The sequence below is a fragment of the Pongo pygmaeus genome, chromosome 15 (genome assembly GCF_028885625.2).
Source record: "Pongo pygmaeus isolate AG05252 chromosome 15, NHGRI_mPonPyg2-v2.0_pri, whole genome shotgun sequence".
Taxonomy (NCBI): Eukaryota; Metazoa; Chordata; class Mammalia; order Primates; family Hominidae; genus Pongo; species Pongo pygmaeus.
In genome coordinates this window covers 74,820,310-74,847,079 of record NC_072388.2, presented here as the reverse complement: position 1 = coordinate 74,847,079, position 26,770 = coordinate 74,820,310, and the positions used below count along the sequence as shown (strand labels likewise).

At 41.1% G+C, this 26,770-nt stretch overlaps 1 protein-coding gene across 50 annotated transcripts in view; it reads right to left on the bottom strand.

The window, feature by feature from the left end:
- TTLL5 (tubulin tyrosine ligase like 5) overlaps window positions 1–26,770 on the bottom strand; it is a 295,613-nt gene that overhangs the window by 44,267 nt on the left and 224,576 nt on the right. For 20 of the 50 annotated variants that reach the window (XM_063651907.1, XM_063651908.1, XM_063651911.1 and 17 more), the window contains 2 exons: window positions 8,599–8,681; window positions 4,108–4,236 (listed from right to left, as the gene is read on the bottom strand). The exons of 9 other annotated variants lie outside the window; for them this stretch is intronic. In XM_063651907.1, coding sequence (XP_063507977.1) covers window positions 4,115–4,236; window positions 8,599–8,681 — 205 coding nt within the window. In that variant the 3' untranslated portion in view covers window positions 4,108–4,114. The remainder of the gene's footprint in view (window positions 1–4,107; window positions 4,237–8,598; window positions 8,682–26,770) is intronic. 21 more of the 50 variants (XR_010123769.1, XM_054448025.2, XM_054448030.2 and 18 more) reach the window with 2 other exon arrangements.

Genomic DNA, 26,770 nt, shown 5'->3' with positions numbered 1-26,770 from the left:
AAAAATCAATACAAACCATGCCAACAGGGCAATACACTTCAAGTCATCATTCTCCAAGCCCTGCCATTATCTACCTACACTTTTTGGGACCTCGTTCAAACTCTACAGATCAGGTAAGCAGAGGTGTAAATATTTCTGTGTGGAAAGCTTGCTTTTTCCAAAGACAGGCGTGGCTTAGCATGTCATTTTCTTTCTTTAGAACTTTCAGGAGCAATTATGCCCTGAGGATATGAGGACAATAAAGCAAAGGTATGTGGGTATAAGATGTGTGGGTTCACAGGATGGATAACCGCAGTGAACAGATTGATAACCTGGAGTGATACGTATAAAGACAAAAAGAAGGGCAGCCTTATGCTGGTTACTTGCCCAGTTCAGGACCGCTAGAATAGACTAGATCGTCTTCCACCCAAAGTGCATGGATATTACACAGGACCACACAACTCTGCAGCAAGATGCAGGAGTAGGCACAATTCTAACAATGCTGGCTGCCAGGCATTTTTTTCCAAGAGGTGTGTGTGCTTCTGTAATGTAAGTGTAATTTGAGAAAGGGGCCACTGCACTTCCCGTGTCTCTCTTTATAACAAAGTAGTAATTGTTAACAACTGAAGAATCTTCACTCCTCTCTTGGGATTTTGCCAGTTTAGCAAGAGAAAAATATCAATTTTCAGATGTTATCTTCCTCTGTAGCCTATTTCTTAATCCATTTCAGAAATGGAGTTCTCTGGTTTTCTTCAAGGCCAATGAACCCCTTTTGGATAGATTCTTAGAAGTATCCCTAGTCTCTCCCCCAAACTAAATGCCAGACTGTCTTCTTCCTCACTTCCAACCAGGTTGTTCAGCTATACTTGGGTTTTGTTTCTGAATGTAGAAACAGTTACTAAATGAAATGCAAGAGGCCTCAGGACAGCAAAGCATGCACTTCAATGGCTGACAGCCAGGTGATTTTGCCATGTAGAGGGATCCACATCCTTCTTGTGTGGCTACAGCCAGGTCAATGCCAGCAAAACACATACTGTTAAAACATCACTTGTGTAATACAGGCTATGGATGAAGTGCTATGCCCAGTTGCTTAGAACTGGGTGATATAAACCTAATTCATGTTTCTTCCTGGTTCCTTGTATTACAAGTTAAAGATATTTATCCTCTTAATGTTTGTTCTAAGAATGTACATGTTGGATATGGTATGGTAAAGTTGGTGTGGCCACCGTAGGAAAACAAAAACAAGGGTCGGAAGGAAGGTATTGTTTATTCTGACAGCTCCCAGAGAGGGGGTCACTGCACACTAAGCAGGGTCACAGTGAATGCACCAGTGTCAGTCTGGAGGCAGAAGACAGCAGTGGGGGGAAAAGCCTAGGTCAGAACCTTTGCTGGGGCTTCCATAGGAAAGGCAACGCAGGGCAATTAAACAGCTTTGGATTGGCTGGATTGGCTAGTTTGGATAATTCCAGGGGGCTTCGGGGTATAGGGATGGTATCTAGTTGCCTGGTACCTGGCCCTGAGATGATTTAGGGCAGGGGAAATTTTATGTTGGTGTGTGAAAGTTTGATAAGGAGGTTGGGAGTAGATACACAGGACTGGTTGGTTTGCATATAAAAGATGTGCTCATGGACAGGTTGTTACTACATTTAGGAATTAACTAGCCCTGTGAAAGGCACTCTCTTCCCTGGGCCTGCAAGGATCCCAAATGCCAGGGTACTAAGAATACAGAAAATGGCCAGGTGTGGTGGTTCACGCCTGTAATACCAGCACTTTGGGAGGCCAAGGTAGGTGGATTGCTTGAGCTCAGTGGTTCGAGATCAGCCTGGGCAATATGGCAAAACCCCATCTCTACTAAAAATATGAAAAATTAGCTGTGCATTGTGGCACATGCCTGTAGTCCCAGCTACTCAGGAGGCTGAGGTGGGAGGATCGCTTGATCCCAAGAGGCAGAGGCTGCAGTGAGCCGTGATCGCACCACTGCGCTCCAGCCTGTGCAACAGAGCAAGACCCTGTCTAAAAAAAAATATATATATATATATATACAGAAAATAAGAAAATATAGTTAATATAATTAGCCCTCTGATGAACAGACAAATACAGAATCTAAGAAAACAAAGAACAATGTAGGTATTTAAATATGACACTTGCCCTGGGCAGCATACAGGGGTCATACACAGGCTTTGCTCCTAATATCCTTTAGCACAGCTCCCTCCACTCTGATAAGGACAACTGACGTTTTTCTGTTTTATAAAACATGTAATGCAAACACAACTCAAATTCTCTAACCTGACTGCCTCTCTAAACCCACATATGAAGAGGTTCTAGGACTGTCATGGCTGGTGATGACATTCATTTGTGATTATGGTTGAAGGGACCTCTGCTACCTACACTGCATTCGCAATAAAAAGCATGCTTCAGGTGATGGGCTGAGGCCTGTGGGGTTCTGCCTCCTCACTTTGTAAACAACCTAATTCTTCTGCTGAAGAGATGCAGCCCACTGCCATAGGCCACATGCCAGGCTGGTGGGCCTGACTCTGCAGCTTCCCAGCAGTGACGGTGGCATCATAGGAGCTGGACTTCTGAGACCCTCTGACCCACTCTGTCCTCTTTGTCCATACACACATGCTGTCTCATCGCCTCAGCTAATCACAAAGCATAGCATCAGTCATCCCTTGCTTATACACAGCTCAGGCTCAGCATGGCTGTATCTGCAACAGAGATCAAAATGTTGAGAAATGGGATCTTTCTCAAGGCTTCTTTTGCTGATGGTCCCATTTTGCCATGTAATGTTCAGGGTGGATTGTAAAGGATACTAATGAACGAGGTTCAAGGAAAGTGATACTATAACTGTGGCAGGTCCAAGTATCACAGTCCTAGAAGCGGATGGACATGAGTACTTCTTGGCAGGCCATCAGTTTAGTTTGGAGCTTGATGTCACATTTGTTCTTCTGGCTGCCAGTCTCCTAAGGGAAATATTGACCTTCTTGCTTTAGTCTTCTATATTTTATTAGTTGTTCATCATTGAACAGGCTGCTTAGTATCAGAATTAAAGGGCCATTGGCTAAGAATTACCAATAGAACTCTGGTTGTTTTCAGTTTCTCCAGTACATTTTGGTAGATGACCAAGCCATGGATTTGGTGTTCCCTTCTCTCTTCTCATTCCTTTCTGGAAAGAGTTTAGATGGGCTAGGGAAAGATATTTGAAGCTTGCTGATCCAATGTAAATGAATCCTGTGGTGGGTAAATAATTTTCCTCTCTCTTTTGCACTCCTGGGGTATTTTGATGAATAATGCTTCTCAAATAAGTTTATAAATATTCCCCCAGAGGTAAGAAGAGTATTAGCCTCATGGCAGGTATGCCGTTAATGCATTAGTGTGTAGGGCAGAACAAAGAGGAAAGGAATTATCAAAGCCTTGAAGTTTCGCAGAATTTTCTGGAAAATTTTGAAGGCCATGGCTGGGAACAAAATACTGACGGCAGTGCTGGTGAAGTGTGGAAACAGCTTCACAAAATCAAGTTAGACCATGCCTTCAGTGTATGAGCTTTTTTTAGTTGGATGGAGGATGAGGTTTACAGTTTGTTTTGCTGCTAATTATAGCGTATGTTTATTTAAGTAACTCAGCAAAAACACAATTCATCAACCTCACCAAAATTTGAAAAAAAATTTGTTCCCTCCCTGCCTCCCACAATCTGAAACTCCAGTTTATAAATTCTAGTCTAAAAGCCTTAATAATAAATATCCATTCTCTTTTGCAACTACTGCAACTTTACCTTCAAATACCATGTTTTCCCATATATTATGTTATACTTTGTGATAACTCAATTATGGTTTTAGATTCTTTATTTGAACTGTCTTAAAATCTTCGTATTTTTAAACAAAAGCCTCTAGTAATAGTAGAGAAAGTTCTTACTGCCACAGCGCCACCTACTGGTAGACCATTATAGGAGCAAACTATTTGGAGCTCAACTTTGACCCAGTTTGGGAGCATCCTTCTAAGCTTTGGTTTATAAAGCCCCAACTTCACTGTCATTTTGAGAAGCTAGAACTTCTTTTGGTAGCCACTAAGTCTCTTGCTGTAGTATAAAGTCAGCAAGTGAAAATGATAAAAATATGTTCTTATTCTTACCGTTACCTTAAATTGGCCCTGACTTCACCGACTTTGATTTTCTCTGTCCTATAACTGTAGCAAGGGCTTCAGATTGTGTGGGCAAGGGTTTGGATTTGGCGAAAATAACTTGGGGAGTGTCCAAAGATCCTGAAAAATGGAAAAAAGAATCCCTACTTAACACTACGTTTGATTTTGGCCCAAAGGACACAAGGTAAAATCTAAAACTAGGTTAAGGGGATCACCGTCCCCCCAGATACTGCCACCCCACTTCCTGTCAAATTCCAATTCACAGTCTCTCTTTTGCTTTCAAACAGCGTAAAAGTAGGTGATCAACCCAAATTCTTACCCCTCTGGCTCTGGCGAGAAAATCTGGGGAGCAATCAGGGGGATAGGATTTAGTTTTATGCGATTATACTCCAGATCCACCCAGGAGCTCCAACACATGGTGAAAAGAGTAAGAATCTGATCATGAAAATAGGTCATTCTGTTGAGAGCTGCCAGGCAAGTAATTTCGCTTGAAAGTTAAAGTGACATCTAGATCCTTAGGGTTTTGGCTCCACAGGGTTTACTATATAATAATGTTCCTTTCTCTTGTTGTCTCAGGGACCCAGTGAAGTGGGCAGTCAGAGTCACACTGATACGCTGTTGCCCCATCCCCATCCAAAAAGTACAAAGCTATAGTATATTTTACTAGGGCCAGAAACAATGAACATTTAATAAGGACACTGCTCACTGCTTGCAAATGAAATCCGTCATTGATTTTCTGAAGGTGGTAAGGTCCCTTCCACCAACTGCAGACTACTAAGAGCTTAAAAATAAAAGGAGGGAGAGGTTGGGCTCCAGAACAGGAAAGGCTTAGGCAGAAGCTAAGGGGCAGGGATGAGGGCAGCTGCTGCGGCTTCAGACTCCTACAGTAATGGTAGTTTACATTATCAAATCAGCATGAGAGAAATGTCAGTTATCTAATCTGTTGCTCTCTGCTATTTTAGTTTACCATCACCACTTCAGAACTCAAGAAGAACACCACAGTTATAAAGAAGGAAGGCCAACGACTTTGGCTTTGGGCCAAGAGCTCTCACTCCAGCTTCCTTCTCAAGTTTCCAAATTTGCTGACTCTAAACCTTCCCTTCCATAGCGAACTACGAATATAAAGCCTGAGTTTGGTAAGCCAAGGAAAAGCCACATTCATGGAGTACTCCAGGCACTCTGCTGGGAGCTTTCAATTCACTATCTCATTTAATGTTCATAATACCAAGAATGCCATTAAGCCACCATCTATAGGAAAGGACTCTGAGTTGTTTTTCAACAGTGCCCTGGGACGAATCACTATCTCTTTCAGACTGCGAGAGAAACAGTCACACAGCTGAAAGCCTGGCTGGCAAGACTTACAGGAAGAGTTAAGGAACTAGAAAACAGACTTCTGCTATAGTCTTGGACTCAATATCATGTTTAACATATTGAATTAACTGTACCAGATGGGCTAAATACCTTTCAAAGATGGTTTAGGGATTCCTACATACGCACACGCTTCCCAGGTCTCAGGGAGAGGTGTAAACTTTTAGACTTATTATGAGAGTTGTTCTTCTTTCTTGTGGGTTTACAGAAAAATGTTGCTACTAGCAACCTAATCTCCTTTTTGTAGGATATCCTTCTGAACCCCTAGAATAGAACTGCTTTAAATCTACTCGTAATACAGAAAACAAATGATTTGCAGTTCAAATGTTGGTGTGCCTGGCAGTTACTAGTTGTACAAATAACTGTAACAGATTTAGTTACTAATGCTGTGAAGGTAAAATGTTCATTGGGAAGTATGGAAAATGCCTGAAGCTTACTATATCATGCACCTCAGTGTTTCTTTAACTAAGGATCAGGAACACCAGAAAAATCAGAGTAGAAACAAATTCGAAAAGTTCAGAGGCCCAGAGCCTATTGGTGACAAAAGCAGTAAGTAATAAACTACCTAAACAACATAAGAAGAATGATCTGCTTGTTACCATAAAGTAGAATTAGCAGGGAAAGGTCACTATGAGAAGCCAGGAAGAAATACAACTTCTTCTCCTTGCTCTGTGGTTTTATACTGACACCAAGTTCAGTATGAGTGCCACAAAATCTTCTAAATAACATTACCAAGAGTCAGTAAACAGTAATTCACGGTGAAGATGCTGCAAGTATGACCCACCTGACCACCCAAGTTTCCAACTGGCTCAGCTGGAGTGCATGCAAAGTTCAATTCAACACTTAATTTATCAATCAGACACGCAAATGAAGTATAGTCAGGGATCTCCTTGGGTTTGTGAATTTCTCCAGCAGAAGCAAACTTGAAGAGCCAAAGGGGTTCTAATAGGGTATCTCACAGAAATCCTTCACACTTGGCCATGATTCCCTTGTGCCATTACTTCACAGTCCATAACAATCCCAGGTGAAGGTTTACTTTCTTAAACCTTAAAATATAGTAACTACCATGTTCTAGTAATTCTTTTTTTTCTTTCCTTTTTTTTTTGGAGGAGTGAGGTGAGTAGATACCCATCAAATATTTCTTGAATTCAGGCTCTAAAATGTTCAGTGGAGAACAAATCCTTATACTCCTATCATACTTCCATGGATCAGTGTGGCTGGGAACTGGGGCATGAGCAGGGAGTGGAAAGAGTAAAGAGTATGAGGTAGGAGTGGCCCGGGTGTAGTTACAGTAGTTATAGTGCCTTCCTTATATATTGCTTCATTTAATCCTCACTATAAGCCTATGAGATACATATAATTATCCCCAGGATGTAGTCAAGTAACTGGCTTTTTTTTTTTTTTTTTTAATTAGAGGTAGGGTCTTGCCCTGTCACCGAGGCCGGAATACAGTGGCAGGATCACAACTCACTGCAGCCTTGAATTCCTGGGCTCAAGTGATCCTCCCACCTCAGCCTCTTGAGTAGCTAGGACTACCGGCATGTCACACCACACCTGGCTAATTAAAAACATTTTTTTTTTGTAGAGATAGGGTCTCACTTTGTTGCCCAGGCTAGTCTCAAGAGATCCTCCTGCCTTGTCCTTCCAAAGCATTGGGATTATAGGCATGAGCCACTGTACCTGGCCTGAGCTTCTCAGAGATCTTGTAATCATTTTAAGGTGTATTATGTCAATCCCTGACCCCTAAGCACCCAGCCCCCTCCTGCTTAAAACTCCTCGATGGCTCCTTATTGCTGTCAGGGCAATGACCAAGTTCCCTACATGGCTCATAAAATGGCCCTACTACCTCACAACCTTTTCTCTTTCCACTCCCTGCTCATGCCCCAGTCCCCAGCCACACTGATCCATGGAAGCCTGTGGAACACAGCACGTTTTCACTTCCCCCTGGTCTCTGCTTGCACTGTTCCCTCTTCCTAGAACTCCTTCCACCTGTGCCTTTCCTCTCCTGGCTGACTCGTCCACATTCCAGTGTCAGCTTCGATGTTTTTCCTCTAGGAAGCCGTCCCCAGTCCCTAGAGATCTGGGCTCGACTGCTTAGGTTCAAATACGCCCCACCGCTTACTAGTTGTGAGACTTTAGACAAGTTTTATAATCTGCCTGTGCCTTTATTTCTTCAGCCATAAACGGGGAATATAGTTCCTACATTATGTGCCTGTTCAGTGAACAAGTGAGCTTTACACATAAAGCATTCAGAACTGTGCCTGACACATAGCAAATCCTCAGTCAATGTTGTCTGTTGTTATTCTATGTGTCTTAGGCATGCAATAATACCCACTTTGCAGCACATTCCCTGCTGACTTTTCTATCTCCTTGAGTCTTTAAGTTCCCCGAGAGCAGACTGTCTTGTTCACCCTGTGTGTATCTCAGTGCCCAGCATGTTATTTTCTCTAGAGTAGGTACTCAATAATAAATATTTGTTCAATTGAATCGAAGTGTTTTTCTTTCCATTTTCTGACTTATCAGTGCATTTTTATTAATTATTATTCATAGAAAACTATCTCTGGACCAACACCGCCTAACTTATCTGTATGCACCTACATTGAGAGGCTTCAGGCTGTCAGTAACAACCTGTCCACAGACCGTGGCATTAGCACAACACATAGATCAAAGACCTGAGCTCCAGCTCTGCATCCACGCATAAGCTTCAACAAGCCCTCAACTTTCTGAGCCTGTTTCCTCATGTGGAGGGGATAAGATCAAACTCACAGGGCTGTGTGAGAATTAAGTGAGAGATACAACATGTGGAAATACAACATAAACAGTGAAATACCAGTCAATACGGGACATCTGTATTAAATGCTGCAAACCTGATAGCATTTTACAAGATGGTGAGGTTTCATTTACCCCAAGCTAGTTCCAGAAAATGCCTATTTTAGGCTGCCAAGACTATTTTAAAGAAGAATGTAACAAAAAAGCCCATTTGCCAATGTTTTGAGAGGCTATATGTTTCATTCTCTGAACTGGGGCTCTCTTTGGAGGCAGAAGAGAGAATGTGCCAAGCCCAACACCTTCCCTGTCATCTATCCAGTTGCAGAAGAGCTGGTGCCCACTAACCTGTAGAGCTGGTGATGGGCACAAAGGCTGCAGGGTTAAGGCTGCTTTGGAGTCCATTCAGCTGCCCTTCCGCGGAGGACCCTCTGAAACACAAAGGAGCTTGGTCAGACCTGCATGCGGAAAGGTGAGGTCAGGTGCAGGGCCTCTGATGGCTTCGCTTCTTGCTCTTGGTGCTGCTTCTCCTGCGGCTCACTCCCTCGCTTCCTTCAAGGCTTTGTTCAAATGTCACCTTATCAGAGAAGACTCTATGACCAACCTCCACAATTCTGAAATAGTATATATTTTGAGATTTATTGTTAATTTCTCCCTACTGAAATGTAGCATCAAGAAAGCATGGGCCTTCATCATTGCTGCGTCTCCAGTGCCTAGAATAGTGCCTGACACATAACAGGTACTCAATAAATAGTTGTTTATTGAAGGAAAAAATTATGTTTCTGGCATTGACTTACATAAATCATATGAAAACACATTTTTAAAAGAGCAAGTCTCACGTGGAACAGTGGTTTTCAACTGGGGAAGTGGGAGGGAGAGATTATGCATCCCCTGAGCCAACCAGGGACATCCAGCAATGTCAAAACATCTGTGGTTATCACAACTGTGGGGTGCTACTGGCAGCTAGCAGGCAGAGGCCAAGAATACTGCTATGCATCCCACAGCACGCAGGAAAATGCCCCAAACAAAGAATTATCTACTCCATGGTGTCAATAATCCCAAGACTGAGAAATGTACACAGCATCTCCCCTCATGCCAACTTTGACAAGAGATATGACAGAGTATATTTGATTCTTTGGGCAGAGGTTCCCTAGCCATATGTCTCAGAAATCCTAGGACTAGTCTGATGCCCTACAGCCCAAGTCAAGCCTCCCTGTTATAGGCTCTTGCAGCTCTAATTCTTTCTTTGCATTTTTCAAAATTATAATTATGAAACTGTGTAACTGGTTGCTTAGTATCCATCACCCTTGCTAGAATGTAAGCGCCATAATGACAGAGATTGTTTTGGTCTTATTCACTGCTGCTGCATTTTGCACACATCAAATATTTATAAATTTTTTTTGAAATATTTGTAATAGTTTTGTTGCATATTTATAATATTTTTGTTGGGTCTATCTGCTTTGATTTTAGTTGATGTGTAAAAGTTGTACCTGAGAGATCAAAGCTTTCACATGCTCAGTTCTTTGTTTTTGTTGAGCAACATCCAACCCAACCTTTAGTATCTCTCTCCCGACACTATTTTTCCAGTCAGTCATTCACACAAGAAATATTTATTAAGCATTTCCTGTGTTCTGTACTAGTGAGGAGATACGTTAAAGCACGTACATAAAACACAAACTGTGTGCTAAATGCTAACGAGAAAAAGCACACAGTGTTATGAGAACGAGGCAGGGGAACCTGGCTTAGAGGATGAGGACAGTGGTCAAGGATGGTCTTTCTGTGGAAATAATTTCAAGAGAGTCACGAAGTTAGGCGAGGCAGGCATTAGCCAGGAGGAGGGAGAGGAAAGAGCGTTTCACGAGGAAATTGCATATATAATGACTCTGAGGGAGAAAGGGGCTTGGAATGTCCTAGGAACCTTTAAAGACCAGCTAAGGAGATAGGATAGGGGTGGGGACAGTCAGGCAGTGTTTGCTGAATGTCTTTGACAGGAATGACCTGGGGTCACTTGTTAATCATACAGCTTTCCAGGTGGGCCTGGGGACAGTGCCCCAGGTGCCCAGGTGATTCATATCATCACTGGCTAGTAGGTAACGAGCAAAATGGTATGAGGTGCACCTGGAGAGTCAGGTGGAGTCTGAGGTGCCCACACAGTCCCTACAACCCTGAAAGAGACATGCCGCTTGAGAAGATTCTAGCTCAGCATTGGCGCAAGGATCAGACTGTCTCATAGCCCCTCCCCTCTGGCAAGCAATTTGGGGCCTACCTTCTTCCCACTTTCATTTTGAGGACAAGGGAGCCACAGAGGCAGGAGAGAAAGGGGCAGAGAGCTTCTCCCTTTTCCCATCAGCCTCGGCCTTGGACAGCCACGTCTGAAATCCTCATGCATTTTATTTCAGCCCCTTATGGGACCCGAAAACTCTCCCAAAGCATCTGTAGCTGACGTTTGCTCTTCCATGTCCAAGTGAAAAAGTTCTGGAGGGCCTAAGATAAGCTCTTTCCTTTACAGGAGTTAAAAACCATTAGAGCCACTGTGCTTGCTTTAGGAGCAGCTGAGTGGAGCAAAGCCCTGGGCTGGTCTCAATTTCACAAAGTATTAGTGGTTTTAAAAAAAAAAAAAAAAAAAAAAAAGGGAAGAAGCCAGCAAAATCTTTGGGTCAGTAGAAGAAACTGGTAGTGAATAATAGAAAACTGCCTGAGGGATGAGAAGAGTCCCTGGGGGGTTAGACTCAATGAATTCTGGGTCCTTAAAACACTTGAAATTTTTCCCTCTCTGGAACCCCCAACCCACCCTTCACCTTCTTAGGCTTTATCCTATTCCTTACTCAAGATCCTCTAACCCTATGGTACCTGGTTCCCAGTTTCACTCACTGTTCCATCCTCTTCCCTCCCATCAACTGCCATCAAAGGCCTTGGAGACCACCACAGATTCAGAATTTGAACACTTCTAATGATTCTACTGCTTCTAACGTAGAGTCCCCATTCTCCCTGTGATGTAGAAATGTGTCCACAGCAATCCAAGGGGAAACTCTTGAGTGAATTTTTCCATGGAAACACTGGTGGTGCACAAAATGGTTTAGGTCTGTTATTACTACTTTAGGCACATTATGGGTAAATATGCTTTTGTTGTGATAACATCATTTCCTTGGGAAAATATATTCCAACTTCTGGACAACCTTCCCCTAAATGAGAACTTTTGAAACTCAGCTTGTCTAGAGCCTGCATGTCAACTTGCACTTGCCCCTGCAATGATTCTTTGCTGCTTTCCTAGGAATACATGTGTTTTAGGAAATATTTATGTTGGGAGGTATGTATGTGTTCCCTTGGTTGTCTTTAAGTCAGTTACTATGGTTTAACACCTGGATAACAAGACCTACCTTAAGAGCTTTTGAAGATTACGTAAGATGGTGAATATAAAGCACATCTAAGCAGTGACTGGTGTTATATTATGGACTAAATATACATAAACTATTATTAGTAGAAGTATTGTCATTTTTACTTAGGAATACTGCTTAACACTCTCTGCATTCACTGTAAGTCTATCTACATACAGAAATATCAAATTGAATGACTCACTGACTCCAACTTCAGTCTGAAATATTAGTGCTAAACTACAGAAGAATGGCCATAGGCATTCTGAACCTGAAATTTATCAGCAATTTGCTATTAAAGTTACAAGGTAATTAACTGGCAACCTATAAGACAAAAATCTCATGGTAAAAATTATTCTTAAGATCCCTTAGGAAGAGACGCCACCTTTGAGATTGACAGGTTATCTCTTAATAAATCTAATATGTATTTTTCTGCCAGTGTCAGAATGATTTGTTCAACTGTGCACCAAATGAAGTAGGTTTGTATTTAGAAAAGTAGGCTTGTATTATGGGATCATGTTGTATAAACTATGTATTTTTATTTTTACTTCTTTGAGACAGGGTCTTACTCTGTCACCCAGGCTGGAGTGTAGTGGCACAATCACAGCTCACTGCAGCCTCAACATCCTGGGCTCAGGTGATCCTCCTATCTCAGTCTCCCAAGTAGCTGGGACTACAGGCGTGTGGTACCACATCTGGCTAATTTTTGTATTTTTTGTGGAGACAGAGTTTTGCCATGTCACCCAGGCTGGTCTCAAACCCCTGGGTTCACATGGTCTGCCTGCCTTGGCCTCCCAAAGTGCGAGGACTATAGATATAAGCGACTGCACCTGGCCTAAAATATGTATCTTTAAGCATGAGAATAACAGTGCAGTGGGATGCTCTTGCTATAAGAAAGTCCCACGGGAACTGCAACTGACTGACTGGAGTGATATTTCTCCCATCTTATCCTAAGTGTGAAATCAATTGGAATCAGCCACTTTATTGAAATTACAATCAATTTCTCTCTGAATAGCTGAATGTATAAAGTTAAATATGTGTTTGATACAGTTCCATTATCTGATGTTCTCTGGTCATAGTACACCAGAATATAAAGAAGTGGCTAAAGATGAAGTTAGAAAAACTGGAGTTATAGAAGTATCAAGAGTTTGACGGTGAGAAATACTGAAAAGATGGGACAAAAAGGTGCCATTAACCTTACACTACACAAAAGTTAAGAGTTCAAACATGAGAAGAGTGATAGAAGTGAATATCTAGTCCTTAATTGTTCTTCTTGGAAATGGTACAACTGTCTAGGAGATGGGAAGCTGCTTGATGTAGTTAAAGGTTGAGAGTAAGAAGCTTACTACAATCTCAGCTGTGGTAATGGTCTTATTTAGGTTCTTCTCTGAGGATAAACTGTCAGTGATTACTAAAAACTGCTTAAGCCAGGTGCGGTGGCTCACACCTGTAATCCTAGAACTTTGAGAGGCTGAGGCAGGCAGACCTGAGGTCAGGAGTTTGAGACCAGCCTGGCCAACATGGTGAAACCCCATCTCTACTAAAAATACAAAACTAGCCAGGTGTGGCGGCTCATGCCTGTAAAACCAGCTACTCGGGAGGCTGAGGCAGGAGAATCACCTGAACCCAGGAGGCAGAGGTTGCAGTGAGCCAAGATTGCGCCATTGCACTCCAGCCTGGGTGACAAGAGTGAAACTCCCATCTCAATCAATCAATCAATCAATAATAAAAATAAAAACTGCTTAAGAGCACGCTGCCTGATTAGCCACTTAAAAACTATAATAAGACACGTGACCACATATAGTAGCAACAAAGAATTTGAAGAACTCAATGAATAGTCACATGCTCCTCTCTATGAAGGCAAAATCTCTTTCCTTGGGACATGTTCACAGCTGGCAGCTAAAGAGTTTCCTTAAATATTACATGTACACTTCCTAATCCTGAATTTGACTCACTTGCTTCACATCTACCTACTCGTCTTGCCTCTGCCATTTTTCTGAGGTCTGAGAAAGCACCTCAAATGAGCATTATTCCTACTCTGAGGGAACAGCTCTCCTGAGCCTTTCAAAGAAGTTGCTCAATGATGCATTAAAAACAAATAATATCCTTATAAGATGAAATGCCTGTATTTCATCTTATAGGGATATTATGCCCTGTATTAATTATTTTGAAAAATTTCTTCTAGTACAAGTTTCTATTTAAGGAATATAAGCCAATCAACTGGCTGGCTAGGAATTCCACTGGCATCAAGACCACACCATATAGCCAGCCTATATAACTATATAACATATATTTATACATAAAACCCAGTCCAGGAGGGTTATAATGAGCAATAGCCCCACCATCCCTTTTGCTGGTAAGGTTTCTGACATGTTTTTCGTGGATCTTCATTTCTTTATTTGTGGTTTCCTCTGTTCTTCTTTTGCCCATTATTTTGATCAGTGGAAACTTTTCTGAAAGTGATATGCTTTCTTTAAGTCTGTTTTGTTCATTACTTCACAAGGTTGACTGTGGTTTGCTGCTATATTATTTCTGTTTGGGTTCTTTTCAAGGCTTTCCACATCCCCAACACAGGGGTACTAGTTTTCTATTTCAATGGTTTAGTATAAGTTAGCTTGGACTCATGCCACCACATCAGAGATGACCTTTCTGTAGAAGGAAGGACTCACAAAAGGAAAATGCTCAAGATTTTACAGGAAGAGCAGAGCTACAAATGCTGATCTTACCAGGGCTGTGGCAAAACAGACATGGCTGCATCTGTGAGGGTCCTGAAAACAAACACTCCAAACCTGATCATTTTTATAAAATACAGCGATAACCAACCTCTTTCAATTCCCAAGAAAAAAGAAATAAAACAAAACAAAAAATACATACCCTGACTTTTCCTACCAAACATTTACTCATAGTAAGTAGCCTACAATTTTCAACATACCCACACACATACAGGTATATGCTGCTTCTTCCTTTTATCTCTCAGTCTAGGGATTATGATTCTGAAATAGAAGTTAATGCTAATCCTTAGAAAATAACAATTAGAACATTATTAATTAGGGTCAGGTTCCAAAACCAAATCATGAAACATTTAGTGAAGTCAACTTTTGTGCAGTAAAGGCACTCAGGACTCCATTTTATAAATACACTGCATATTATCTATTCCCCCGTATTTCTGGTTATAGTCCTTTTCATTCCTGAGTAGGCCCTTTTCTCTTTTTATTCATTAGTCTTTCCAGAGGCCATCCTATTACTTGTCATCAATTTCATTCGTTCCTTCAACAAGTATTTAATGACCCCCTACCACATGCCAGATACAGTTTGAGGCACTGTTCTCTCATGTTCTGCCATGCACCCGACTGTTGTAGGAGATTTCTGTGTATTTTTTTCCTTTCTATATGTTAATTAGTTTACTCTGTTGTACTTTCATAGCTTTTCAAATTAAACAATTAACTCACTTATTTTTAATCCTTCTTGTCTTTTAAATAAATGTATTAAGAGTTTATTTTTGAGTGCCGTTTTGGTTATTCCACAAATCTGATGTGTAGTACTTTTAGAGCCATACAGTTTAAAATATTTTATAATTTTCATTATGATTATTTCTTTAATGCATGAGTAATAGGTACTCCATTTTTTTTTAAATTTCCAACACATGGAACTTTTTTAAAAAAACCTCTTTTTATTATTTCTAACTTAAGTGCTTTGTGGTTGAAGAGTGTGAACCATTTGATATTGATATTTTGAAGTGCATGGAGCCTTAATTTGTGACATAGTATGTGCTGAATTTTTATAAACATTCCACATATACTCGAATACCATTGAGTGCAGGAGTCCATGCATAGCTGTAACTGCTTTTCAGGCTGTGAGCTGTGATTCATAATTGGGTTGTAAAATGAATTTCAGGGCTTACAATCAGCATTAAAAAATAGAAGACAGTATTTAGTGAAATTTTAATTGCACATATACACATACATATAGATAAGTATTTTTGCTGGGTTGCATATAAAATATTTTTTTTTTTTTTAGATCATTTCGCCCATGACATAGCCCTGAGGAAGTCCTGAGAACATGTGCCCCTAAAATGTATTTTCTATTTTACGTGCTGGTCCAAAAAGATGAAAACTCACTTATTAAAGCAAAATGTTAATTCTGCATTTCTAATATTCAAGTCCTCAGTAATCTTTGAGTTATTTGTTACTGACAGAAGTACATTCAAATAAATTACTCACTAATATTAATGATTTGCAAGTTTCTCCTTATAATTTTGTTAGCTTTTGGTTTCTATATTTTTAAGTTTATGATGTTAAGTGCATACAAGTGCTTTTCTTTATTCCTCTTAGTGATTTTTGCTATATTTTATCTGACATTAATATTGCTATACCAGTTTTCCTTCTGATTAGTATTTCATAATTGCTCTTTTCCAACCTTTTATTGTCTACCTTTTGTTGATATTTTACTTCATGTATGTCTCTTTTATGTAGCCAATAACTCAAGTTTTTAAAAAGATGCAATTTGATCATCTCTTTTTTAATGGAAGAGTTTAATCTGTCAACATTTATTTTGGTTACTTGTGTATTTGGACTCATTTCTACTATCTTAGTTTTTGTTTTCTATTTATCATCCTTTTCTTTTGCTTTTCTTTTTTTTGAGACAGAGTCTTGCTCGGTCGCCCAGGCTGAAGTGCAGTGGCGTGTGATCTCGGCTCACTGCAACCTCAGCCTCCTGGGTTCAAGAGATTCTCCTGCCTCAGCCTCCCGAGTAGCTGGGATTACAGGCATGCGCCATAACACCCGGCTAATTTTTGTATTTTTAGTAGAGATGGGGATTCACCATGTTGGCCAGGCTGGTTTCGAACCCCTAACCTCAGGTGATCCACCTGCCTCGGCCTCCCAAAGTGCTAGGATTACAGGCGTGAGCCACCGCGCCCAGCCTCCTTTGCTTCTAATTTTCCTATCTTTCACTGAATTAATAAAGTATCTACATTTCCCTTTCCCTGCTCTATTGGTTTGAAAACTATAGCCTGCATCTTAATTATTTAGCTATTTTTTCCTAAGTGTAAAGTCATTCAGTATTTCTGTCCTGACCTCAAAGTTGACACAGACCCTTATCAATTATAAATACTCTAGGTCCCTGTATCTTATCTTTGTTATCTCTAAATGGTTTTCATCTTCTTAAAGACCAATAATTGTTTTATAGTCATTAACATTTATTGACATTTTACGGATTTGTTGTACTTCATTGTTTCTTGTTGCCTAATACTTCTGGATTCACTTCTATCTCTATACAGTCTTTACTATTTCCTAGTTTGAATTTCAGGTATACTCTTAGACTTTGAATGTCTCAAATTATTTTTATTTTGCCTTCACTCTTTTATTTTTTTTTGAGATGGAGTCTCGCTCTGTTGCCCAGGCTGGAGTGCAGTGGCACGAACTTGGCTCACTGCAACCTATGCCTCCCAGGTTCAAGCAATTCTCCTGCCTCAGCATCCTGAGTGGCTGGGATTACAGGTATGCGCCACGCCGCCCAGCTAATTTTTTGTATTTTTAGTAGAGATGGGGTTTCAAAATGTTAGCCAGGATGGTCTCGATCTCCTGACCTCGTGATCCGCCCATCTCGGTCTCCCAAAGTGCTGGGATTACAGGCGTGAGCCACTGTGCCCAGCCGCCTTCACTCTTGAATGCCAGTTTAGCTATGTATAAAATTCTAGACTGAAAGTTTATTATCAACACTTTGAAGTAATTGGCTACTGTTTTCTAGCACTCATTATTGCTGAGGAGAAGAATGCTGGTACTCTGTGTTCCTTTGTCATTTACGCAGATTTTCTCTCTGGTAATATTTAGACTTCTCTTTACGCTTAATGTTCTGGTTTCTTGCTACTATGATGTGTCTAGAGGTACATTTATTTTGGTACATGAATGAATTTTTTAGCTGAGGACTCATGTCTTCTTCAATTCTGGAAAATTCTGTTATTTTCTAAAAGCGTTGCTTGTCCAATTATCCCTTAGGTCTTTTTTGTGATACTGCTATCAGAGTGACATATCATGTTCCATGAGATACTCCTATTAGACACATGATCTAACATGTCTGACTATTTTAAAGTATTAATTTATCTGTAAAGAATTCATGTTCCAGTTCTTGATTTTCCTGGCAATCTTTCTTAGAATTAGATTTTTTCATGTGTTTTGGAATTTTGGTTTGCAGGCTTATTTTGAATGGGAATCATTCCCTGCCCTTGTCTCTGTGCTTGCTCATTCCTCCGTGTCTGAAGATTATACAGTTGCCTTCACCCAGACCCCTGACACCAGCCCCAAACCAGGCATTATGGTGGCATTTTGGGGCACTTGCCTCAGTGATATTTAGAAACCAAAGGCAGTTTTGAGACAGGAACAGTTGGAAGGGTATGTCATTGCCTTCCTGACTCTATAAGGCCCTTAGTCTCTTATAAAGATATAGACTCAGTTAGTCGGTTCATGCCATTTTTACTACTCTCCCATTAGGAGAGCACACTGCATCCTTCAGTGCAGGGTTTTCAACCTTGCCACTACTGACATGTTGGGCGGGATAATTCTTTGTAGTGGGGGACTGTTGTGTGCTTTTCAGGATGCTCAGCAGGATCCGTAGAGTCTACCCACTAGATGCCAGTCACACTCCCCCAGTTACGACAAGCATAAATGTCTCCAGATATTGCCAAATGTCTCCTGTGGGGGAAACTGTCCCAGGTTGAAAATCAATTATTTTCAAGTAATGAGCCTGGCTTTAGGTTCTCCTCTTGTAGGGCACTTTCAGGTCCCAATATGCCACAGGAGCTTGCCACTGCCTGCTTCAGAAAGCCTGTAGCTTCAGCTTCATTCATTGATTCTCGTTTATTTTGGTACATTTTGGGGCCAAGGAGATATGTGCCTTGTTTTGAAGCACAGCTAAGTCCCGTAGGTTTTCTTCTTTAAATGTTCATCCATCATAGCTATGTATTTGCAGCACAGGGGGGATATGGATGTGAAAGTGTGAACTTTGGGAGCCAACTGGCCTGGAAGTCAGTAACTCCAAATCTAACTTTTTCTTTTGTTTGAAACTGAGCCTTTGCCTTCAATTGTCTTTAGAGTTATTAGCGTTGAGGAAATCAGAATATGTTTAAATTTCCACAGGCTCACCAGCGGAACCAAATCACACTTATAAATAACAAACTACCAACAACACAAATGTGATTTCTTTTAGTAGGAAACAACAGCAGCTGCAGAATACAACTACGCTGACCAGCAGACATTGGATACAATATATGTCAGGGAAACACATTATCTCATTTAACCCTATGAACAACTCCAAGACATATGTAATATTTTATAGATAATGAAACAGAAGCTTAGAACTATCTCTAGAAAAGTTAATTAAGCCAAGGAACCAGGATCCGAATCTCATTTCAAATTCCAGGCTATTAACAACTGTACTCTGTCTCCCATACACTACTCTACAAGGCATAAATAATGAGATCATTGTTATTTACTGATCTTTGATGTATATGACTTGACACAGAATACCATGTCATCACCACCACTGCCATCACTATCTCCTCCACCACTTCCATCTCCACCATCACCACTGCCATTTGCTGAGAACTTATGAATATAAGCTATCTCAGGCGCTGGGAATGAGTTTGTCTCTTCTCTCAAAAACCAACCATGTAAGCAGAGATCTTATCTGTCTTGTCCACTGGTGTTATCACTGGTGTCTAGGGCAATGTTGAGCAAAACAGACATTCAATATATATGTGATGAAAGGGTGAAGACAGGGTATCTGTCTTTGAGAGAGCTATAGAAAGCAGAACATATGAAAAAAGGAAAAATAAAACAAGGAGGTAGACGGTAGAGTCAGATGAGGAGGTGAGGAAGGGGCAGCTGGGAAGGATGCACCAAGGTGAGACACTAAAACCCAATCTTGAATTAAAGGCAGGACTTAGGTTCAAGAGGCCTAAGGGCACTCTGCAGAGATGACATGGATATGTAGGAACAAAGAATGGGAAGCATGTGTGTGGAACAGTCTGTGTGCAAAGTGGTGATAGAGTATGAAGAAGGCAGGAGACAGGAGAGAGGTCATATTGCAGAAGGCTTGAATGTCAGAGTCAGGACTCTCAACTTTATCTTGTGGGCACCTGGAAGTCTCCAAAGATTTCAAAAAAATGGGCCAGGTGCAGTGGCTCACACCTGTAATCCCAGCACTTTGGGAGGCTGAGGTGGGCAGATCATGAGGTCAGGAGATCCAGACCATCCTGGCCAACACGGTGAAACCCCGTCTCTACTAAAAATACAAAAAATTAGCTGGGTGTGGTGGTGCATGCCTGTAGTCCCAGCTGCTCTGGAGGCTGAGGCAGGGGTATCGCTTGAACCTGGGAGACAGAGGCTGCAGTGAGCTGAGATCGCGCCACTGCACTCCAGCCTGGGTGACACGGCAAGACTCCGTCTCAAAAAAACAAAAACAAAAACAAAAAAAAAGATTTCAGAAAAATGGTTTGAAGAATTATTTTGGAGATGATTTTTAAAAATTGTTCCTGGACCTACTTATATATTTCTTTAAGAAGAACCAATTTAGACAGTTTGAAAATTTCCACTTGTTCTATGTTCTAGTTAAATCTTCTTTTTCTTCAAGAAGAACCAATTTATACTTGAAATTTTTCAAAATATTATCTTTCATCTAGTTTTTAAAATTGTACATAGTGTGCAGTGTTCTCCTAATTTTTCAGTCTCTTCTATATCTACTTTTAAAGTATTTTTCTTATGTTTACTTCTCTTATTCTTCTGGCAGAAGTATGTTTATTTTCTTCTTCTGGGTTCCCCTGACCCAAACTAAATAAGGTTTTGAACTTAACTAATTTTATTGCTTGCTTTTCACTTTATATTACTTTTCTTCTTAATTTCCTGAAATCTGTTTTTCTTAGCTTTGTTTTATGGTTCCTTTTCTAACTTCATGTGATAAAAGCTTACTTCAGTTATGACAAATATGTGGCCTATTCACCACTCTCAGCATCTTCCCTATGTGTGGCGGATGCTACTAACCTATCAAAGCACTCTTTTTTGCTGAGCTCAGAGACGTCCTCACAGGTCTTTCCAAAACAACACTGGGCAATCACCTGAAGCCAGTTTATCTATTGAAGCCAATTTACCATTTGTATCTTGGTTAATTTCTTTTTCATCTTTCAGTATTTTAGCAATGAAAATGATGAAGATTATGAATTTACCTTTGAGTACATCTTTGACTCCCTCCCTCCTTCCCTTCCTTCCTTCTTTGACAGATTACCTTTGAGTACATCTTTGCCTGACTTCCTTCCTCCCTCCCTCCCTCGCTTCTTCCCTTCCTTCCTTCTTTTTTTTTTTTAAGAGTCTCACTCTGTTGCCCAGGCTGGAGTGCAGCGGCGCAATCTTGGCTCACTGCAACCTCCACATCCCAGGCTCGAGTGATTCTCATGCTTCAGCCTCCTGAGTAGCTGGGACCACAGGAGCCATGCCACCACGCCTGGCTAATTTTTGTATATTTTGGTAGAGACAGGGTTTTGCCATGTTGGCCCGGTTGGTCTAGAACTCCTGACCTCCAGTGATCCCCACCTTCCTCGGCCTTCCAAAGTGCTGGGATTACAGGCGTGATCCACTGCACCCAGCCTTTATATTTAATATCTCATTTTATTGTAAAGTGGTCTGAGAATGAGGCATGTATAATTTCTACTTTTTGAGAATTTAATTGAAACGTTCCAGTTTAGAAAACTATTCCACAAGATCTCTGTAGGGCACAAAGTTATGTATCTATTGATTTAATCTTATTAACTAATCCCTTTATGTCCTTATCTTGGGTCTTATTTGCCTATACTATTATTTCTATTCTCTTTCTGGAATTTGTTATTTTAGGTTGAATCTGTCTTTTCTGTCATCATTTTTATCTTTGTATACTTCCTCCTCAAATTTTTGGCATTTGTCTTTTAGTTTGCGAATTCAATTTTCTGCAGTGGCCAATTTCTATTCACTGTGTTCAGCCCAATTTTTCACTTAGGTAGTTCTCATCTCTGTGCAATCCTCCCTGACTGCAGGCCCCTTGCTCCTTCTATATGATAGCTTTGTCTAGTTCTCCACACAGATGCTCTCTACTCTTACATTTTGTTAAGAATACATATTAGGTATTTTCTAAAATGTTATTATTTCTTGCTTAAACTCATTCCAGAGGTTAGAAGCCTCTGAATCTTCTCCATGAAGCCTTCTTTTTTTTTTGGAGACAGTCTCTCTCTGTTGCCCAGGCTGGAGTGCAGTGGTGTGATCTCGGCTCACTGCAATCTCTGCCTCCCAGGTTCAAGCGATTCTCCAGCATCGGCCTCCTGAGTAGCTGGGATTACAGGCACCCGCCACCACGCCCAGCTAATTTTTTGTACTTCTAGCAGAGACGGGCTTTTACCTTGTTGGCCAGGCTGATCTCGAACTCCTGACCTCATGACCCACCCGCCTTGGCCTCCCAAAGCGCTGGGATTACAGGCATGAGCCACCGTGCCGAGCCTGAGCCCCTGTGCCCAACTGAAGCCTTCTTTTAAGCTATACCACCTATTGCCAGGCCCCAAGATTTTCCCGTATTTGCTCATCCTTAAAGAAGGTCTAAATTTGCCAAGGGCTTATATTCATGGAGAAACTGATGTGGATGGATTCTGTCAGAGGTTAGCATAAATTCCTGCCAAAATATTTTTAAAAAGGGTTTTCATACTCAGGTGAAGGAGGAGGGAAGTGAGGGATGGGAAATATCCAGCAGTTATATTACCATTTCAACAACCATTTTAACATCCCAGGAGGCAGGCATGAGAAGTCAGATTTTAATTTAAATTATGCCAATATGAATCAGCAAAGGAAGACCCATCATTCCATGACTCTCATGTAGCTTTCCTCCCCAATGAGACACACACAATCATGCAACTTTTGATTAGGTGTGGTTGTAGCACCCATCCCTCTGACTGATGTCACTGTCCACGCCAAAAGCAACCCCAGAGACCTCCTAATGCCACCACTGAGGTCCAAATGACGAGGATTAGTAGAAGACAGAGAGTCTAAGTGGCAGAGCTCCTGATTGGTGCTCATGTCCTTTCTACCCTTAGGCCCTGCCCCTCAGAGTCAGGGGGTATTACTGTCTGCAGTATTCCAGGTTTCCCTTTCATTTCCTAGACTGCACTCTCCCAGAAGACACTATACAAAAGCCCTCCATGTTGTTCTTCAATCCAGTCTTCCTGTGCTACATCCAACAGAAATTCCCCCAGCACCTCTAATAGGAGTGGCATTAATTCTTCCTCCTTTTGAGTATTTCATTTTGAGTATTTCCTGGTCATTTCAGTGGTAAAACTGGTATGGAAAAAGAGGAGAGTGAGTTCCTAAGTGCATACATTGTATTTTCTTCAAAAGCAATATTTTAGGATAATTGATCTGCCATTTGCTGTACAGACAGATATAGATGAATAGATTGGCAGGGACCTTTGAAATCAGTGATGTACGGGGAAGAGTCTGAGGTGAGCACAGCGGGTGATATGAGCTCCAGTTTGAGCTCAGCCACTGAACACCTGGGTACCTTGTTGTACTCATATCCCCACAACTATGCCTCCATCCCTTTATCTTCTACCACAAACATTTTATAATTACCTACCTTGGAAATGCATAATGTAGAGACTCTTGTATTAAGGATGAATATGTTATAGATTCAACTATGTTTCTTGAAACTGCACATAATAAAAAGCTGGCAGAACATGGTTAACACACAATATGGTATCTTCTATGCTCACCTCAAGAACTTTTGGACAATTATTAAGTCCTAATTACTTTGCCCTGAAATCTGCTCACTTTAATGACTCATATGTTAAAAAGATATAACATTTTTTAAGCCGATGTTTATTTTCATATTCTTCTGACATTAATCTCTTAAGCATCTTTCATCATACGGCTGACCTCCAAATGTTCAGGTAACATTAACTGGGATTTGGTGCTACCAGGCTACCCAGTCCTGATGGCTTTCCTCCCTGCTAATCCCTGGCAGCCTTAACAGACACCACTGTCCTGGGTGCTGACACAGAACAGTCGTTACCACCAACTTCCACTCAGGTCACCCTGATGAGAATCACCTAAACCTGGGTAAAGAGGGTCATCTCAGCTATTTAAGGAAAAGTACTGCAGTTCAGTCTGTGTTTCTTAAACAGTTTTCTTTCTTCAGAGAAGTCTCCCAGGTTACAACAGCTTTGGCCCCACCCTTTCAAATTCATTCAGTTTGAGTTTTGCCCTTGTGCCTGGCAAACTTCAATCTCCTCAGGTTTCTTTCTCCATATTTCCTGGAGAGTATGATTCTGGCTCTGAAAAAAGCTCATTTACAAGAGACAGTTCAGATGCATGTAGTAGTTTGTAGGCTGTCGTCCTCAGTTCAGCTGACTGCTTGGAAGAAATACCACAAATAGTTTTGAAAGGAGGATCTGAAGCGGGTACTAAATTATGAAGTGTTGCAAACATTGGAGAAGAAAATCAAGAAAGATTATTGGCACTAGGAAAATGGTAAAAAAAAAATTTTAAATCATTCCCTTCACAGAACTGACAAATGAGATTTAGCTAAATGAAATATAAGTATATGAATTTGAGAACTACAACAAAGAACTGCTGGGACAAGAGGGGCTGAGGAAAATGGCTTGAAAGCATCAGGATTAAAGAGCAAATGTGCTCATAAAAAAGCTTTCAATGGAATAGACAGAAAACAAGTCATTTTGGTTAATTATTCAGTAGGGACAGTGGGTTTTGTTTTACAGATGGGAAAATGAAACCTTTAGAGGGAAAGCAACTTGAGTATTATCATAAAGAAACAGGACCCCACTGTTCTGATTCTCAACTCCCTTTGCACCAAAATCCAAGTGACATTCCATCTTTAATGTTCTATTCTTCTCTAAACTCAAAACTCGACCCTCTAGGATGTGGAAACTTTGATGCTCTTGGAAATTGCTTCTATATTTGTCTAATGCCAACTTCTGTGCTAGAAGAAGTTTGAAGTTCAACCCAAAAACACAGGGCTTGGCATGGTCAAAAGCTCATTACAACTTCTCATTAGTTGTGTCTCTTGAGGCGACTATGGCATTCCTGAGTGTGACTCAGTATCACCAGTCATAACTGAGGGTTCCTGATTAATCTGAACTGAGCCAGGGTAAAGGCCACAGTAAATCCAAGCAAATGAAGCAACACATCTTGTAGGAAGAAAGTAAAAAATTTACATGAAAATTTCTTGAAATGCATAATAGTACCTAACACTGATTTAGTATGTATTACATACCAGGCACTGTATTTATGCTTGACATTCATCAATTCATTTATCTTAATAACCCTATAAGGCAGGTACTATTAGTATTCCCATTTTAAAATAGGAAACTGAGTCACAGAGATGTTGAGTAACTTGCTATGCTGGCTAGGAACAAGAATTACTACAGAACAGTGAGAATATATCAACTGATACTCAGGATCCTGATTTCGAGAGCCATGAAAAGCTTCTCTAGATTAAAAAAATTACTTCATCAATCCAAATAAAGTATGGGGTTTAGTTCATAGTAATGTGCCAATGAGTTTCCTAGTATGGTACATTCCTCAAATGCACCATGGCAATGTCAGATGTTAACAATGGAAAAAACACTGGGCAAGTGGTATGTGAGAACTCTCTGATCTTGCTCTGTCGCCCAGGCTGGAGTGCAGTGGCACGATCTCGGCTCACTACAAGCTCTGCTCCTGGGTTCAGGCTATTCTCCTGCCTCAGCCACCCAAGGAGCTGGGACTACAGGCACCTGCCACCACACACGGCTAATTTTTTTTGTATTTTTAGTAGAGACGGGGTTTCACCGTGTTAGTCAGGATGGTCTTGATCTCCTGACCTCTTGATCTGCCTGCCTCGGCCTCCCAAAGTGCTGGGATTACAGGCGTGAGCCACCGCACCTGGCCAGTTTTTTTAATTTTAATTAATTATTTATTTATTTATTTATTTATTATTATTATTTTTTTTGAGACAGAGTCTCGCTCTGTCACCCAGGCTGGAGTGCAGTGGTGTGATCTCAGCTCACTGCAAGCTCTGCCTCCCAGGTTCATGCCATTCTCCCGCCTCAGCCTCCCGAGTAGCTGGTACTACTCAGGCACCTGCCAGAACGCCTGGCTAATTTTTTTTGTATTTTTAGTAGAGACAGGGTTTCACCATGTTGGCCAGGATGGTCTCGATCTCTTGACCTCATGATCTGCCCACCTCTGCCTCCCAAAGTGCTGGGATTACAGGCCTGAGCCACCGCACTCGGCCCAGTTTTTTTTTGTTTGTTTTAAAACTTTATCAGGATACTTCATAGGAGGAACTTTTCATTGTTCAGATGATAAGCCATGCTATTTTTTTTCCTAAAAGTCAGGAGAATATCTGAAAACACTGGGGTCCTCACAACGCTGTACATTTCACATGTCAGTGAGAGAATGTTCAAGTCTTTATTAGTATTAACTTAGCTTCAGAGACTTGTCCTAGAGTTTTAAAGGCAAATTGGAAACTATTTCCTGGAACAACGCCTCACAGCATGCCTTTTGATACCTGGATTATATTACTTAAATTCTGAAGAAATCTCTGCTTTTTCCCCCCTCCTGTGCATTTTTGATGCTGAGCTGTTTCCGGTTTTCCCACACTCTTGCCTGTCACAAAGAAGAAACCACAAAAATGCTGCAAAGCAAAGTCTGTCCAAAGAGCTGCAATTCCATCTCAGGAGGCTGCGGAGTTCTCCTGCCAGCAGTGAGTTCAGGGCAGTAGCAAGCAGCGTCTTCAAATGTCCAGCCCTGCTGCCTGGGCCCACCTCTCCACCAGCTAGCCACACAGGCCACCAACGGCCCTCTGAGAGTACTGGCAATAATCAGAGAATCCACAAGGGGCACACTGGCAAATTCAACATTCGCATTTGGCTCAAAAATTTTCCTAGTTAACTATGGGCTTTCCAAATCTGTGAAGGAGAGTGTGGTTTTAGAATGCATATGATGGTGACCAAGGCTTACTGAGTTCTTACCTGTGCCAGGCCTTACTCTATGTACTTCACACATATTAACTCTGTTAACATTTAACAACTGATCTAGGAGGTAGATACTCTTATTGTTTTATTTTTACAAACGGAAATATGA